The 17,314-nt window shown below is 46.3% G+C and overlaps 1 protein-coding gene across 2 annotated transcripts in view; it reads right to left on the bottom strand.

The window, feature by feature from the left end:
- TENM2 (teneurin transmembrane protein 2) overlaps window positions 1-17,314 on the bottom strand; it is a 517,874-nt gene that overhangs the window by 177,038 nt on the left and 323,522 nt on the right. For both annotated transcript variants that reach the window (XM_021710791.1, XM_021710790.1), the window contains 2 exons: window positions 10,098-10,293; window positions 2,095-2,196 (listed from right to left, as the gene is read on the bottom strand). In XM_021710791.1, coding sequence (XP_021566466.1) covers window positions 2,095-2,196; window positions 10,098-10,293 — 298 coding nt within the window. The remainder of the gene's footprint in view (window positions 1-2,094; window positions 2,197-10,097; window positions 10,294-17,314) is intronic.

Raw genomic sequence — 17,314 nt, 5'->3', positions numbered from 1 at the left:
GTGAAGTTGAGCGTTCAGCCCATTTGCAGCCACATAAAAAAAGGACCACTCTGTCCTTCCTCTCATTAATGCCTTCACTCCCAGGAAAATTAGATTACGCAAGGAAAGTCATTCATACAATGCTGAGTTTTTCCCTCCTTTAAAGCCTCCGCTAGGAAAAGCTCCTGGCATAGTGATGTGTGTGCTGTTCCCCTTGCTGGATCAGGGCCCCTCAGAGCCCAAGCAAGGCGCTGGGAGGAGCTTCAGGCTCCATTTTTCACCTTGCTGATATAGTCCCATGTCACTGGCAGAGTGTAGTAAACCTGACAGAGAGCCCAGAGAATTGTCTGGTGGCTTCTTGCTTTCTCTTCAAGTTCACCAACCCTTTCCCTGTACTGTGTGATAAAGATATAAGTGGTGTCATTTAGACATTAGTCTCATGCACATGTCACCAAATCCAGAACTTCAAGTTCAAAAAGCCCTGTTTGCTTATTGGTTCACATTAGAAATGATGGGACGCTCAGATCTTTAAAATATTGACACTATTTAAAAATACTATTTTGTTTTTCTAAGCAATTGTAGTGAAGGTGAGAAAAGGAGGGGGGATATTTGGCATTTTCAGAGGAGCTTTGTTAATACTTGCTTTTCAGAATGTCAAGGTGGGAGGGCCTTTTAATAAAGCATACATAGGCTGGGCTCGATGGCTTAGCCTGTAATCCCAGCACTTTGGGAGGCAAAGGTGAGTGGATTGTCTGAGCCTGCGGGTTTGAGACCAGCCTGGGCAACTTGGCGAGACCTTGTTTCTACAATAAATAAAAAATTAGCCAGGCGTGATAGCCCGCACCTATACTTCCAGCTACTTGGAAGGCTGAGGTGGAAGGATCGCTGGAGTCCAGCAGGTTGAGGCTGCAGGGGCCAGGAGTGTGCCACTGCACTCCAGTCTTCCAGTCTGGGCAACAGAGTGAGACTCCAACTCAAAATAAAATAAAATAAAATAAAGCACACATTAAAACAGTGGGAAGACTATTGAAATATATAAATAAATCAATAAAATACACATACATAAATAAGAAAAATCAAACTCTTTGAGGTCTTACAACATTCTCTGCTAAGAGATTTGAGTATAACCTCATCATGAACTTGGGAAGTCACGCCCTGCTTTTCCAGATGAGGAAACCAAGGTTCTGAAATGTTAAATCGCTCACTAAAGATCAGAGAGATACTCAGTGGCAGGGCTGGGACTGGAACCCAGGAGTGCCTGACTCTGCAACAAGAGCTTGTAACCTCCCTATCACTGTTTTCCAGCCTGGGATATGACCTACTGGTGGGTGGGGAATTGGTGTAGTGGGTCACAACTGGTATTACAAAAAATGAAATAGAATAGAATAGAAAAGAATATGGCGTAAAGATAAGTATCATTTTGTGAAAGTTTTGTTTCAATTTTATTTATGTAGACATATACGCCTGTGTATCTGTGTGTGTGTGTGTGTGAGAGACAAAGTGTGAGATGCCCCACCCTCTACTATACTTGCCTCTGATAGAGCTACTTGAAGGTCACACTCAAGGTCTCTGGCATGGTAGGTTTGCAGGCCCTAAATTTTCTGTTCTTGTGAAAGGCATTTTCTTTCTTACCTTTCCCCCAAGAATCCCAGGGCCCCAGCCATTCTGTGGAAAGCAGTCTAGATAAATTAATAATACAATTTAAAACCGATTCCACCAAGATAAATAGCGCTTCCTAGATTAAGTGTGTAGCTGGCCAGGATGAATGAAATTTACTAACCCTGAGATGCTTAATCTTCCATTACATAGAAGTTAATGATTATAAGAAAGGAGTGATGGTAATTCACTTCTGCTTTTACAGGAAATTCGACCATCTCATTTTTAGCAAATCTTTCTTCTCAGCACACCTCGATGCCAAGGACAACTGCTTTGCTCCTATAGGTATGTTGGCCAATTGCCATCTATCATTGCCACATATCAAAAGCGTAAGCCTTCTAGGATGCATAGGCTTACAAGATGTCCCCGTGGAATTTGTTGTGAAGGCTACTTGAGTGCCCCTCCTCTAAACCCCTCGGAGAAGCCTTTCCCAGTCATAGCAGGGATGTGGTGACATACCTTTAGCACAGTCTGCGCCTAGAAATCCTGGGAAGCAGTGACACAGTCCAGACACACATTCACCGTTCCCATGGCAGTTACGTGGACAGTCCTGCACTGAATCTGAAAAAAAGAAATTTAATAAATTACCTTTCCCTCCGTCTACTGGTGCTGCAGTTTAATAATCAGTCACTCACCATTTTTCAAAGACCAATGGTTGTAACCTTGAATGCTTATAGGCGACTGTTAGGGAACATAAACGAGTGAAGAAAAAAATAATGAGCGGTGGGGATTTGGACAGGGGATGGAAGTGACCACTACAATCCGTCAGATAAATCCAGGTAGGACTGTGGGGCTTGTGTTGGGGCTACTTTTTTTTTTTTTTGAATCGGAGTCTTTCTCTGCCATCCAGGCTGGGGTGCAGTGCCATGCTCATGGCTACTTGACCTGCTGGGCTCAGGTGATCCTTCTACTTCAGCCTTTCAAGTAGCTGGAACTCCAGACACGTGCCACCATGCCTGGCTAATTTTTTGATTTATTGTAGAAACGAGGTCTTGCCAAGTTGCACGGGTTGGTCTCGAATTCCCTGGGCTCAGGCAATCCTCTCACCTCCATCTTCCAAAGTACTGGGATTACAGACATGAGCCACCTCACCCAGTAACTTTTGCTATTTTGGAAGAAACTACCAATCTGGATTTAAAGACGTAAAAGCTCTCATGTTTAATATGGACACTTTTTAAACATCGTATCCCACCCCTGGTCATCCCACCTATTTGAGATTTGGTGTCACATGAAGATGTATTAGATATTATTGGTTGGTCACACAGATGTATGAGATTTTATTCTAGAACTGCTGGGAACAAAGGAAAAACAAATAGAGGAATGATATTCTCCATTTTTAGCCTCAGGTATACAGGGTGATTCTTCAAAATAGGAGCAGCTGTTTCTAATCTCAGGTTGATAGAGTGAAAGCATTCCCTGCCATAAGAATTCTGATTTATTTATTTATTTTTGAGTTGGAGTCTCACTCTGTCGCCCAGACTGGAGTGCAGTGGCATGCTCCCGGCCACCGCAGCCTCAACCTGCTGGACTCCAGCGAACCTTCTGTCTCAGCCTTTCAAGTAGCCGGAACTACAGGCATGTGCTACCACACCTGGCTAATTTTTTGATTTATTGTAGAGATGAGGTCTCACCAAGTTGCCCAGGCGGGTCTCGAACCCGCAGGCTCAGGCAATCCACTCACCTCAGCTTACCAAAGCGCGGGATTACAGGCTGAGCCACTAAGCCTGGCTAAGTATTCTGATTTAAAAACCCAAATACATAAGACTGATGAATTTAGGCACAGTTTTGGGGTTACGTAGTAGTTTGGGGCTATAAAAAAGTCCTCTTATGCTTCTGGGGATCTTCTTTTTCATGAAAATCAATTACTTCACATTTGCTCTAACCCACATAACCATCTTATCTCCTGATTTACCTTTCTGTGTGCACTCTCAAGTAATGCCTTCAAAGGGATCATTCTGGAACTTTTTCATGTTGGTTTGGGTTTGCACAGAAATAGTCATAGTTTTAAAAAATTACTATTATCCTAACTTTTGCCTTAAATTCAAATAAAACACATTTAGGCTTTCAGGTTCCAAATTACTAAGCTGATGAAAAGAAACTATGAAAAGATGAAAAGAACTATGCCTGCAATGTGACATCACACCCACTCTTGGTGAGCTGGGGACGTTGACTTGGTGGTATGGTATGAAAGACTGTAAAGCCTAGTTGTTCCTAATGGAGTCACCAGAGAGTGGTAAAGGGTGTGCTACCTTCACTCTAAATTTCCCATTTACTCTCACTTTGGATCAAAAGACCAGCCATGACATTTTGCTTTTTATTCTATAGTGTTGCCCTTCTTAGCTCTCTTCCTCCAGAATCAGACTGTAGTCAGTTTCTGGTGCTCCGAGGAAAACTCAATGACTGCATTTGCTTTTTAAAAATCAGGCAAAAGACTATAGACCCCGGCAAGCCAGTTTCTTTAATTCTTTTTTTTTTTTTTTTTTTGAGTTGGAGTCTCACTCGGTCACCCAGACTGGAGTGCAGTGGCTGCTCCCAGCCACCGCAGCCTCGCCTGCTGGGCTTCGGCATCCTTCCGCCTCAGCCTTCCGAGTAGCCGGAATTATAGGCATGCGCTACCACGCCCAGCTGATTTTTTTATTTATTGTAGAGATGAGATCTCGCTGTCCAGGCGGGTCTCGAACCCGTGGGCTCAGGCAATCCACTCACCTCAGCCTCCCAAAGGCGCGGGATTACAGGCTGAGCCACTGAGCCCGGCTCAGTTTCCTTAATTCTAACAATTAACATTTCAGGCTAAAACTCCTTGAGGTAGGCCGTGAGAATGTGGGGTGAGAAGCATCCACGTGGCGACCTATTTGTTTCATCTATTTATTACGAATTCAGAAAGCATTAGGTGCTTTTGTGGATTAAAACCCAGCAACTTCAGGTGGTACTGGGAGACCCTTCTTCCTGGGTTGCTCATGTTTCTGAATGTCATGAGTGCACAGGCCCTGACTGCCTTAGTTCTTAACTATCTTTTTTTCTTTTTGAGTTGGGGTCTCCCTCTGTCACCCAGGCTAAAGTGCAGTGGCATGATCACGGCTCACTGCAGCCTTGACCTCCTGTACATAGGCAACCTTTCCACCTCAGTCTTTCGTGTGGCTGGGACTACAGGCTTGCACCACCATGCCTGGCTAATTTTTAAATTTTTTTTTGTAGAGATGAGGTCTCACTCTGTTTCCCAGGCTGGTTTCAAACCTCAAGCAATCCTCCTGAACAGCCTTGGAAGACAGAGATAATGTCTCTCTCCTGAGGAAAGGGCAAGTTTACTTATTTATTATCTGGTGTAGTAGACAATGTTTCTCTCTAGAATAAAGAACAGGCCTGCTTGCTGCCCATTCTAAGACTCAGGTTCAGTAAGCTCAGGGTTTCTCTCTTCAGTGCAACCTACTACATGTGCAGTCACCACCTGTCCCTCTTCATGTATCCCGGGGAAACTGGGGTTTGAGGAGCCCACACACATGCACATATCCCAGATATTGCCTTTCTCTCAGTAAAAGAGCCCCTTGTCTCTGACCCAGAAGTCTTATGTCTTCTGATGGCATTCATGAAACTGTCAGGTTAACATGTAGTTTACTGACCAGGGTTGGTGGCTCAGCCTGTAATCCCAGCACTTTGGGAGACCAGCACGTGTGGATTGCCTGAGCCTGTGGGTTCAAGACTAGCCCCAGCAACATGGCAAGACCTCGTCTTTACAATAAATAAAAAATGAGCTGGGTGTGGTAGTGTGCGCCTGTAGCTCCAGGTACTTGGAAGTCTGAGGCAGAAGGATTGCTGTGGCCCAGCAGGTCGATGCTGGGGTGGCCATGAGCATGTCACTTTACTCCAACCTGGGTGACAGAGTGAGACTCCAACTAAAAAAACAAACTAAAACAACAACAACAAAAGAAATATGTTTGCTCGCAGTCAGAGTAAGATTTCAGATCTGTCACATTCTTAACATATGATTCAGTCTATTAACTGAGTGCTTATTATATACAAGGCACCATACAAGGCATTGGAGATATGATGGATAAGACAGACACAGTTTCTGACTTCATAAAACTTTGCACTGCCATAGAGAACACAAGCCCCCCCCCCACCAAAAAAAATCAGACAAATTAAATAAGTAAAAATTGTGATAAGTGCTTTGAAAGGAATAGAATGCTGGGGGGGGTAATGGGAGGAAACTATTTAGAGTAGATGGTCAAGGAGGGCCTCTCTATTCTATGCAAGTGATGCTGAAGGATGAGCTGAAACTTGCAAGTAAAAAGCTGGAAGAGGAGTATTCCAGGTAGGAGGAATAGCTTATGCAAAGGCCCATGGGTGTGCAAGGGTGGAACTGAATCCAATGTGGTTGGAGGGTAGTGAACAAGGGAGAGAGCAACACAAGCTGAGTTTGGAGTGACCCAGGATGGAGACAGATTATCCAGGGTCCTGTAGGCCATGAAGATGTATTGGATTTTATTCTAGAACTGCTGGGAACAAATAAAAAACTTAAATAGAGGAATGATATTCTCCAGCTTGCATTTTTTGAAGTCATTCCTACTGTGAGGTAGAGATTGCTTCTCACTGAGCATCTGGAGCTAGGGATGGTTTGGTGGAAACCCACACTTCTGAGGCCAAAGTCTCCTGTTCTCAACTTTACATCTTCAGGGACCAGACAGGGAAGACCCAGGGAACCACAGATCCGCAGGAAAGGCCTGAGTTCTCTGTATAGCCTTTGCGTGGCTGGAAGGCTTTGCCTGAGGTATTTGTCCAGGATTCTCAGGTTCTGGGTGTCTTCCTCACTTTCCTCAATCTGGATTTTGTACCAGTTCCTCTTTGGTCCTGTAATTCCTAGACTAGCCTTTTTGCATTTTCTGTCTTCTCACATCAAGTTCCCTGAGGAAGAGACCCAATCTGAACTGCTCACCGAGATATTTTCAATGCCTGGTATAAATCCAGTAGGTTCTTAAACAGTTGTTGGAGTGTGTTCATGTATGGGTGTTTGCCTAATAGTTGGACAGACATCTTGATGGAGCAATGATAGTAATTGGCCTGAAATTCAGGGGAAAGAGCAGTGTTTTATTTGGTTCAGAGGTTCTCGCAGCATACCTATCATCAGAACATTCTCCATCGAGAGCTGGCGGAGTGCTGCCAACCCCTGTGATCGGAAACAAAAGGAAGAATGTGAGCCAGGTGTCCGCCAGCGATCATCCTCAATACACCTTTGACTCTGGGGAGTCTTGGGTGTGTTTTGGAGAGAAGCAGCCTACTTTCAGAAATGAGTTTCCTCTCGAGGACAGCACAGCAGAGCGAACTTCTCGAAGCACGATGCTGGAAGAGGCCAGGAGAATCCAAAATAAACAGCAACTGTGATAAAGATAATTTTTCATTTAGTTTCCCCAGTATCTCATATTTAGAGGATTGCGACCGGTTTTTGAAGGGAAAACAATTATGACTGAAATATAAAAAAGACCACCCTTTGGTCCCCTTTCTCCGACATTCAAATGTTACTATTGAACTATCATGTTTTCCTTTTTGTCACCTTGATTTGAATTTCCTTGAGAAAAAAATGGCCAGAGACCAGAGTGAGTCCAGGCAACGGGATTTTCCTCGTGTGCAGGCCAGTTTCGTGCTTCGAGAATGTCGCTCTGCTGTGCTGTCCTCGAGAGGAAACTCATTTCTGAAAGTAGGTTGCTTCTCTCCAAAACACACCCAAGACTCCCCAGAGTCAAAGGTGTATTGAGTGTGATCACTGGCGGACACCCGGCTCACATTCTTTCTTTTGTTTCCGATCACAGGGGTTGGCAGCCTACCGCCAGCTCTCGATGGAGAATGTTCTGATGATAGGTATGCTGCGAGAACCTCTGAACCAAATAAAACACTGCTCTTTCCCCTGAATTTCAGGCCAATTACTATCATTGCTCCATCAAGATGTCTGCCCAACTATTAGACCGATTACCTTTGACTTTCTCTTTGAGCTACTGTCCAGCCTGGAGAAATCCTCTCGGGAGAATTGCTATTCCCAGCTCCACAGACGGGGGAGGGTAATGGCCCGGGGAAGGGTGTCTCACTACCACAACTGTGGACGCAGGAAGAGGAGGACAGAAGCCATTATTAGGTAAACTGGCCCCCAGAAAATTTGCTGTTTAGAGGAAAGGGGATTTATTTAGCTAGAATCCACAAAAAGCCGGTGGTAAACAGCACAGGCTCTACAAATTCTGAATTCTGACTTGACGGCTGACTGGCTGAGTGTGACATTGGCAAGTTGTTTAACTTCTCTCCATCTTGGCTTTGTCAACTGGAAAATGGAGAGAATAGTGACCATGTCTACTTTGGATGGCTACTTTATGGGTTCACTAAGCTAAAGGGACACAAAATGCACAGTACAGGGCCTGGCCCACAGTCAGCACTCTGTAAATCGCAGCGATTATTGTTAAGATTTTCACCGAAAAGACCCCAGCTGAGCTGGCTGGCGTGTGGGGTGTATGCTGTCAGATACATGTCAAGCCTTTTGAGTTTAAACACAAAGTGATAAAAAGGAAGTCATTTCTCATCATGTTCTTAAACTAAAAGATCTATAAAAATCTCAACATCTCAAACTAGTTCCAAATTTGTTTCTAGTGTCTTCCTTTTGTGAACTAGTCTCTACCCTTTTACTTTTCCCCCCCATTAATACTTAGCCTGATCCTGGAAATGTTCCTTCTATGGAATGCTTCTCCAGTGACTTTTATTATACAAAGTTAATGACATTACTTTAGGGGAGGGGTTGGCACACTTTTTTTGGAAAGGGACAGACAGTGACTATTTAGGCTTCTTGGACCATATGGGCTCTGTTGCAACTACTCAACTCTGCCGTTACAGTGGGAAAGCTGTCACAGACAATATGTAAACAGGTTAACAAGGCTGTGTTCCAATAAAACTTTATTCATAAAATCAGGCAGTGGGCCAGGTTCAGTCCATGGGCTGTAGTGTGCCAACTCCTGCTGTAGAGCATTTGGCTGGCCTTGATGGGGTCAATCTTTCCTTAGCAGAGGGAATAAGGATTGACTTCAATCCTACGGTCAACACCAAAACGATGTGATTTTACACCATTTAGAAGTTGAATTCCCACCTGAATTTCGGGCTGGATTACAAGGCTCTTTCAAAGAATCAGGGAGCCCCTCAGAAAAACCCATGGGCTCACAGAAAAATTCTGAAAATGTAATCAGTAGCAAAACAGCTGTATAAGATGTATTCCTAAAAACAATCATTGGCTCTCATGTAGTAACTACCAACTCCCTGCCAGACATGTTCTGTTCATCATGATATGCACATCACCCTTGGCTTCAAGGACGTGGTCGATACCTTTGCACAGATGATGAAACTAAGACTCAGGGAGATAAATGACTTGTCCAGGTAAGACATGGGAAAGAAAATCTGGCATTTGATCCTGGAGCTACCAGGCCTTTCCTCAAAACACCACCCTATCGAGGCTTCTCTGGTGAATCTTGAGATGCACAACTAAGTGCTGTTGGGACACACGGTGCTGTGCAAAGGCCATGGGCCAGGCCCAGAAGCCCATGCTATTTCTATCATTTCCACATCCTGGGACTTTGAGGAATTCAATTATCTTTTAGAACCTCAGTTTATTGCTCTGGGAAATGGGTCAAATAAGCTGCCCTGATTCACAAAGATTCTATCCAAGATCAATTATTAATATCTGCAGCTTCTTAGATTGTTAAAATTCTTAGAGTTTTCTGTAGAAAACTTTATGAAACCTCCTCAAGCTGGTGACCCTTTTAAGGGTTTGTATGGATGTAATACAAGAAAATTTTGGATAAAACCTTAGCTTTTTCTTTGATAGTTAATAAAAAATAGGGCTATGATATGCCCAAAATGACAAGTACTTAACTAAAGCGTTGTGAGCTTTACCTACCTGGGAATAAAGATATGATTTTTAAATGTCTGTATCCTTTCCTTGATTTATTAAGATTTCAGAAAACTGTTTATTTTGAGGTTTCCTTAATTTTAAAGAGCAATTCTGAGCTGAGGTGAATGGCCAGTATTTTTGACTCTGCTACATACTTAAAGACTTATGTATTTATTTTATTTAATCTTCACAACAGCCCTGTGAGGCAGGCACTAGCATAAGTTCTCTCTTACTATGAGGAAGCCAAGGCTTATAAAAGTCCAGTGATTTGCTCAAGCTGTGTGGTCAGGACTCAGTCCAGGAAGTCTGACCCACATTCTTAGCCACGATTAAATCCTTGGGATGAATGGTGGCTCTTTTATGGTTTAAAGCAGCATTTCTGATTTAATCAGAGCTAATTTTAGGTGGGTGGTACCATGAGGCCTAAAGGAAGCATCCTGGTCTGATCTGATCCACAGTAGAAACTGCCCTGAAGGTGTGTCTTCTAGAAAAGCCTAGAACATGCTCATCTTCCCTTCATGGCATGTCATCTCGGAGACCCCGCACCTACCTAAGACAACAGTGTTGAAGGAAACCATTTCCTTGTCTTTGCCATCATTGTAGAAGGCCAGGTGCCACAGGCCCACATCCAGGTACTGCACAAACACGGCTTCATTCTGCACCAGGGTCTGTATGCTCCGCCGTTCCCGGGGTGACTCCACCACACTCCACTTCTCCTTCCCGTCTAGACGTTCCATGAAGTCATACTGGGAAGAGGAGAGAGAGCACCATGCCTGAGTCAAGGGGCAGGTTGGGTCGCATGCCTGGTTCTCTCCCCTCCCACTCATTTGTTAATGGAGAAAGACCTTGTAGGACATTTGACTATGACCTCATCCAGTAAAACAAGAGCCACGAAAGTTGTAACAATAACAGGCATCATTTATTATGCTTATAATTATTGCTACTCGTTTTATTACTGTAGGCCATAATCTCTTGTCTGCAGTTCTGAAATCCAAAAGACTTTAATCCAAAGATTTTTTCTCTGTGTGTGTGTGTGTGTGTGTGTGTGTGAGAGATACGTGTTGTTGCTCTAGTATCCACTGGGATGTTATATAATACACAGCATGTGCCATGTATAATTTTTCTATCGAGGCTTCTCTGGTGAATCTTGAGATGCACAACTAAGTGCTGTTGGGACACACGGTGCTGTGCAAAGGCCATGGGCCAGGCCCAGAAGCCCATGCTATTTCTATCATTTCCACATCCTGGGACTTTGAGGAATTCAATTAGCTTTTAGAACCTCAGTTTATTGCTCTGGGAAATGGGTCAAATAAGCTGCCCTGATTCACAAAGATTCTATCCAAGATCAATTATTAATATCTGCAGCTTCTTAGATTGTTAAAATTCTCCAAATTCTGAATTCCAAAATATAACTTGGGCCCTGAAAGTTTCAGATAAGGAAACATGAACCTGTGTTACCAGTTACCGTTTATTGATCATTTACTAGAAGATGTCACAGCAGGGTGGTAAGATGAGTATTGTGGAGCCAGATTGCCCTCCACAGTCGGGTTGTGAGTCAAGAGAAGCTGAGAACATGCTCGTCTTCCCATCATGGCAAGTCATGGCTGTGGCACTTACTCGCTTCACCTGTCTGTGCCTCAGTTTCCCCACTGAGAAAACTATGAAAATAATAGTATCTAAGTTTTGGGTTGTTGTGAGGATTAAGATAATATTTAGGACAGTGCCTGGCACCCAGGAAACACAATATGCATGTCAGCCACTGTAATCATCATCTTCTTCTTCATTATTTTATTCAATTTTTGAAAAAAACCTATCTTAGTATTTATCTTGGTGCTATTTGTACCCATATTTTACAGATAAAGAAATTGAGGCTCAGAGATGTCAAGTGACTTGTCCAAAGTCACAAAGCTTCAAAGTGGTCAAGCAAGAATTTAGACACAGATCTGCTCAGCCTTCATGTCTGTGCCCTCACAATGACTGGCCTGGGATAAACCAGCAATTAAATGTTAAACTTTGTTTTGGCCAGGCTCGGTGGCTCAGGCTGTAATCCCAGCACACTGAAAGGCCAAGGCAAGTAAATTGCTGAGCGTTCGGGTTTGAGACCAGCCCGGGGAACTTGTTGAGACCTCGTCTCTACAATAAATAAAAAATGAGCAGGAAGTGGTAGCATGCGCTTGTAGTTCTGGTTACTTGGAAGGCTGAGATGGAAGGATCGCTGGAGCCCAGCAGGTCAACGCTGGGCTGGCCGTGAGCGTGCCACTGCACTCCAGCCTGGGTGACAGAGTGGGATGCTGACTCAAAAAAAATTTTTTTTTTAAACTTTGTTTCAATGGAAACCAGGTTCAGAATTGGAAGTGATTAGTGAAAGACAGGGTGGTCAACTAAGGCTAGCAGGATGAGGTCTTGAGGAGAGCGAGTGTGACCCAAGAGAGTTCTTATCCTGTGGCGGCAAGTGGGAGCCACTGAAGACTCTTGAGCAGTGACTGATGTGATGAAAGGGATGTTCTGAGGAATCAGTTCATAGGTGGGGTATGAGATATTCTGAAGGGGAGAACAGAAGGAATCAGGAAGTGATTAAAGAAACCCAAATGCGAGGTGATAAGGGTTTGATGAGGACAGTGAATGAGAAGAGAAGACAACTTTGGAGAAACATTTCTAAGGAAGAGATGACAGGGCTTGGCCATGGGCTAGACAGAGAAGATGAAGTTGAAGACAGAAAGGGCCCCAATGTTTCTTACTTGCTGACAAGAAAATCGATAAAATCCCAGTAGAAATGGACTAATCTTGTGAACTCTTGCAAACTCACTGCCTAGAAAAGCCACTTACACGCTGACTTCCAGGGAACATTCAAAGTGTAGGTTTTAGCCGATAAAAACCATCACTGTGGGATTAAGCCACCTCGCCACTTTCCCTTCCATAAAAAAGGCTTTTATAGGTTAGAGACATCAACTATAACCTCTTTCATGCACTTCATAGCACAAAACTCCAGGAATCTTCTAATGTGCCTTCCCCCGTCGTCAGAATTGCCAGTTTTTCCATCTGAAATGTGATCAGTGAAAACAAAAGACTCTGTAATCTTCAACACAAAGGCTTTGCCATCAGACAAAACCGGGTTTGAATTCTGACTCTGCGATTTGCTATTCTTTGATGTTGGGCGAATCTACCTTCTTGGTTTTCATACCCGGGAATAATAGTAGCACCTACCATTCGGGGAGGTTGTAAGGATGACATGAGATAATGCTTGGGGCAGTGCCTGGACGATAATAGCCGCTTTATTAAGTACCTGGTGACTATGAGTCACCTACTTGCAAATCATAATGATCATGGGAGAGAAGTGCATGGTTCTGTTTTAAATATGGGAGCTGGAGATGGCCACCGCTTAGAAGCTGTTTTCCCCGAATCTCAAGAAATGAGCGCTGGTGTTTAGCTTCCCTCCACCCCGTATCCCATTGGTCACGGCTGTCTTTGTGGGCTAAAATAAATGATTTGAAGCGATATGACAAAGCACTGCTGCTTTTGGACACCTTTCTAGCCAAAGCATTTGTTTCTTAGCAACCTCGTAAATGTCCAACTACAAAGACCCGTGTCTACAAATTGCTGTCAGCCAGAGGAATGACTGTAACTTCTTTGGTGCCGAGGTGAGAAGAATAGACTTTATTTGGGGTCCAAGTTATCACCCCCATGAGGAAGAGTTTGGGGAGGTGAGGACTTGTGTGGGGCCATCGCTCATGACTAATTCAGGCATCTGTCATCTCTTGCTGAACTAGCTGAACAGTCATGGGACGCAAAAATGGCTTAGGACTAGTGGCGGAGCTCACCGTCTGACCAAGCAAATGGCTCTAAGAAAAGGCATTTTTCAAAGGGGAGAGAAGACATCTATGCTGACTGGGTCCTCAGAGTCTGTCCACAGGAGTATGGGGAGCAGTTTTCATTTAAGGAAGAATCTGCTAGCCCGGGACTCTCAAATAAGATATCAGGACATTTGTATGACAGCACGTGTCTGATGTGTCTCAATCCTGTATTATACGTTTATCTATCTATCTATCTTTACCCATTTATTTATTTATTGAGTTGGGGGGGGTCTCATTCTGTTGCCCAGGCTGGAGTGCAGTGGCACAATTATGGTTCACTGCAGCCTCGACCTCCTGGGCTGAAGGGATCCTCCCTCTTCAGTATCCCGAGTGGCAGAGACTAGAAGCAAGTGCCACCATGACTGGTTAACTTTTTTATTTTTTATAGAAACAAGGTCTTGCTATATTTCCCAGTCTGGTCTCCAAATCCTGAGCTCAAGAGATCCTCCCACCTCCACTTCCCAAAGTGCTGGAATTACATGCATGAGCCACCACACCCAGCCTTTTAGTCATTTTCCAATAGAAATCCATAGGTTCCAAGAACTCCCTCATCCTGGATCTCTGGAAATTATGCTCATTTTTTTTTCCAGTTGTATTTTCACTCTGTCACCCAGGCTGTAGTGCAGTGGCATGATATGGCTCACCACAGCCTTGATCTCCTGGATTCAGGCAATCCTCCTGCTTCAGCCTCCCAAGTAGCTGGGACTACAGGCACGTGCCACCATGCCCGACTAATTTTTAAAATTTTTTTTGTAGAGATGAGGTCTCGCTATGTTGCCTAGGCTAGTTTCAAACTCTTGGGTTCAAGCTAACCTCTGGTCTTGGTCTCTCAAATTGCTGGGATTACAGGCACCTGCCCCCTTTGTACTCTTTTGTTCTTTTTCTTGTCTTCCTTCTGCTCCTCCCTTAACACTGTTCCTTAGTGACCTCTGTGGTAGAGCTTGCTCATCATTGGTCTAATCAGGACCTCACTCCTTCCCAGATTCTTTGCACCTAGAAGGGAGCATGTGCCAGTGTTCTTACCCCTGGAACATAAGCCTTGGACGAACTCCACATCTAGACCCTGTTCTCAAATGCTCTGTGCAAACTTCACCTTCTCTCCCTCCCTTTCCATCTGCCCCTGGAGGGTGGAGCCACTAAGTAACAGCGGTCAGAATTAGCCCCTGAAGGACAGCCTGAAATTATGGCATGAGCAAGCAATAAACGCTTATTAAATCAAGCCACTGAAATGCTGAGCCTTATTTGTTACTTTGGCATAGCCTTCACAGATGACCTCATGCTTCTTTCCTTTCCTTCCCGGTTCACTCCTCAAGTCATTTCCAGCATATTTTCCATTTCTTATAGGGTAGTAGGAGAGAATCACCCAGGAAAAAATAGCACCGTCTTCTGAGTTTCAACTGTCTTACGCGTAGGGTGTCTGCTTATCACAGGTGCACAAGAGTGTCCTGGTCTACACTTCTTGTTCCTCCTTTCTGTCTCAGGAGCAATGGATATGGTTACCCTTCTCCTAGATTCATATTCGCCACGTAGCATCGTTCACTGCTGCTATACCTTAGGGAAAGGTCAGAGGCTAGAAACGCAGGGTGGATCAACTGAGCCAACCTGGAGACTGGCTTCCAGGGCAGGGACCAGGTGAGAGACAGGTTTGCGAGGAGGCCGTCTGGTCCGGGGGAACCTCTGCTCTCTAGGATTCCTAGACTGCAGTCTGGCTGGTTTTCTTGGCAGATTGGCTGACCCTAGAAGGAGGCCACTTTCCAAAAAGCCCAGGTCCTGGCCAGAGACTCCTCTTCATGCCTCAGCACTGGGAGTTGATAACTCAGGCTTAGCACCGGGGCCATCTGAGTCCTCGGTTCCAGATGCCTTTGTGATCAACCCAGGGCCCAGGGATGCTTGGGACTGCACTGTGCTTGGTTGGCTGAAGAGGTTGCTCTGTAGCATTTAAAAAAATTATTTGAGTTGGGGTCTCACTCTGACACCCAAGCTGGAGTACAATGGCACAGTCATGACAATCACAGCTCATGGCAGCCTCGACCTCCTGGGCTCAGGCAATCCTTCTGCCTCAGTCTCCCAAGTATTTGGGACGACAGGTGTGCGCCCCCATGCCCAGCTAAGTTTTTGATTTTTTGTAGTAATGGGGTCTTGCTATGTTGCCCAGGCTGGTCTTGAACTCTTGGGCTCAAGCAGCCCAGCCTCCTCGGCCTCCCAAAGTGCTGGGGTTACAGGCATGAACCACCACACCCGGCTGCTGTAGCACATTCTACCGGCTAGGTCTGCAGAAGTGCTGGAAGGGGTTCAGGCCCATCCCCACGGAAGGCCGCGTCTGCACGGGCTGGCTTCGGAAGCATGTCTCCCAGAGCAGCTTGTGCCTCTCGCAGCCACCCAGAGGGTGACAGCACAATGACCCAAAATAAATACCACCTCTGCCCCCCAAATTCTCTCTTCTTCCCTGGCCTCTGAAAAATAACCCACTGGGCACGCGATGTGAGGGCTGCGCCTCGGAGTCATCAGTCATACCCCAAAGTGGCACGAAAATGCAACTTTTACGAGAGCTCGAGAGGCGAAGAAATAAACCACAGCAAATATGTGACTGATCCAATGATAAATCTCCCCACTTCTTGGCAGGGACCGAAGAGGAATGGTAATTAAGATAACTTAGTGGGTTTCCAGAGGAGCCGGAGGAGAGCCGCGGAGGCCGGGCCTTGGAGCGGGGCCGTCACTTTCCCAGAAGGGAAGGCGTCACAGGCAGCCCGCAGGCGGCCCAGTGATGCTTCTGGAAGCCACGCCAGACACACCTGCCGGGGGGGGGGGCAGGTTAAAGACACACTCACTGCCCCTCGGGAAGATGTTATCGCTGGGTCCCGGACCCCGGGAAGAGGGGAAATAGCTTGACTGCCCCTTGGAACATCGCCCCGCGAGGGTCGTCGCCGACGGGCAGAGCCATCAGCGCTGACATCTCCCACGGACGCCCGCCGCTCCCCGTCGCTCCGCCCCGGCGGCGCCCTGGGCCTCCCCGCGACGTCTGACGCCGGTTCTTCCTCCGACGGCGATGGCGGGGCACGCTCAGCGGTCGGGGGCGTGGCGGGGAAGCGGCGCCGGCGAGCCAGGGCTGCCTGAAGCCGCGTGGCCACCGGGTCTCCGGTCGCATCTGGTGACGGCGGCGCGACTCGGCGGCGGCGCGGCGCGTCGCTCGCGGGGGGGGGGGGGGGGCGCTGTTCAGCGCTTTCTGCCTCCAGCCAGGCCCGGGGCAAAGCGCGCCCGGCTGGGTCCTCCTGAAAGCGCAGCCCCGTCTCTCTGCTCGCTTTCAAAGGGGCTGAGGGCTCAGGGAGCGGGGAGGCATGACAGCCCGGCTCCGGCGGCGGGGGCTGGCTTCCCTGAGCGTGGCCTTGCCGGTCTTTTTCAGGGCTCCCTGCTCAGTTCCGACTTACAGGATGCGAGTCACTCAACTGGATGCCATCCGGCCAGCTGCAGGCGCCGCTCGGGCCTCTAAGAGAACAGCCCGGAGCTTCCGGGCAGGAAACAGCATCTGCATTTCCAGCCCGTAGCGGCGCCTCGTGCCAGGCTCCACGGGGCCGGAGCCAAGCAGATGGAAGCTCCAAGAGAGGAACCCAATAGGGTTCCCTAAAATTAGGAGCCGGGGAGAAGTCATGGACCAGGGTGGAATTCTTGATTCTTAAATTCCACGTCCTCCTGCAGCAGCGGAAAAGTAATCATCGGAAATAAAAAGAGGCTATTTCTGCTTGGGCACTTGCTACACGCCAGGCATCGTGGCAAATGCTGATGTGTTATCTCTTTTCTTCCTCCCAGAAGCCCTAGTCTCATTCCGCTTCTCAGGAGAGAACGGTGTCGGCCAGAGAAGTTAAGGAACGTTCCCAGTGCCGTCAAGCAGGGTTGGTGGCCAAGCAGGGACTTGAACTTG

Source organism: Carlito syrichta, unplaced genomic scaffold (genome assembly GCF_000164805.1).
Source record: "Carlito syrichta isolate Samal-C Ts95f unplaced genomic scaffold, Tarsius_syrichta-2.0.1 Scaffold301542, whole genome shotgun sequence".
Classification (NCBI taxonomy): Eukaryota; Metazoa; Chordata; class Mammalia; order Primates; family Tarsiidae; genus Carlito; species Carlito syrichta.
Note: the sequence above shows the minus strand (reverse complement) of the source record. Positions and strands in the feature narration are given on the sequence as shown.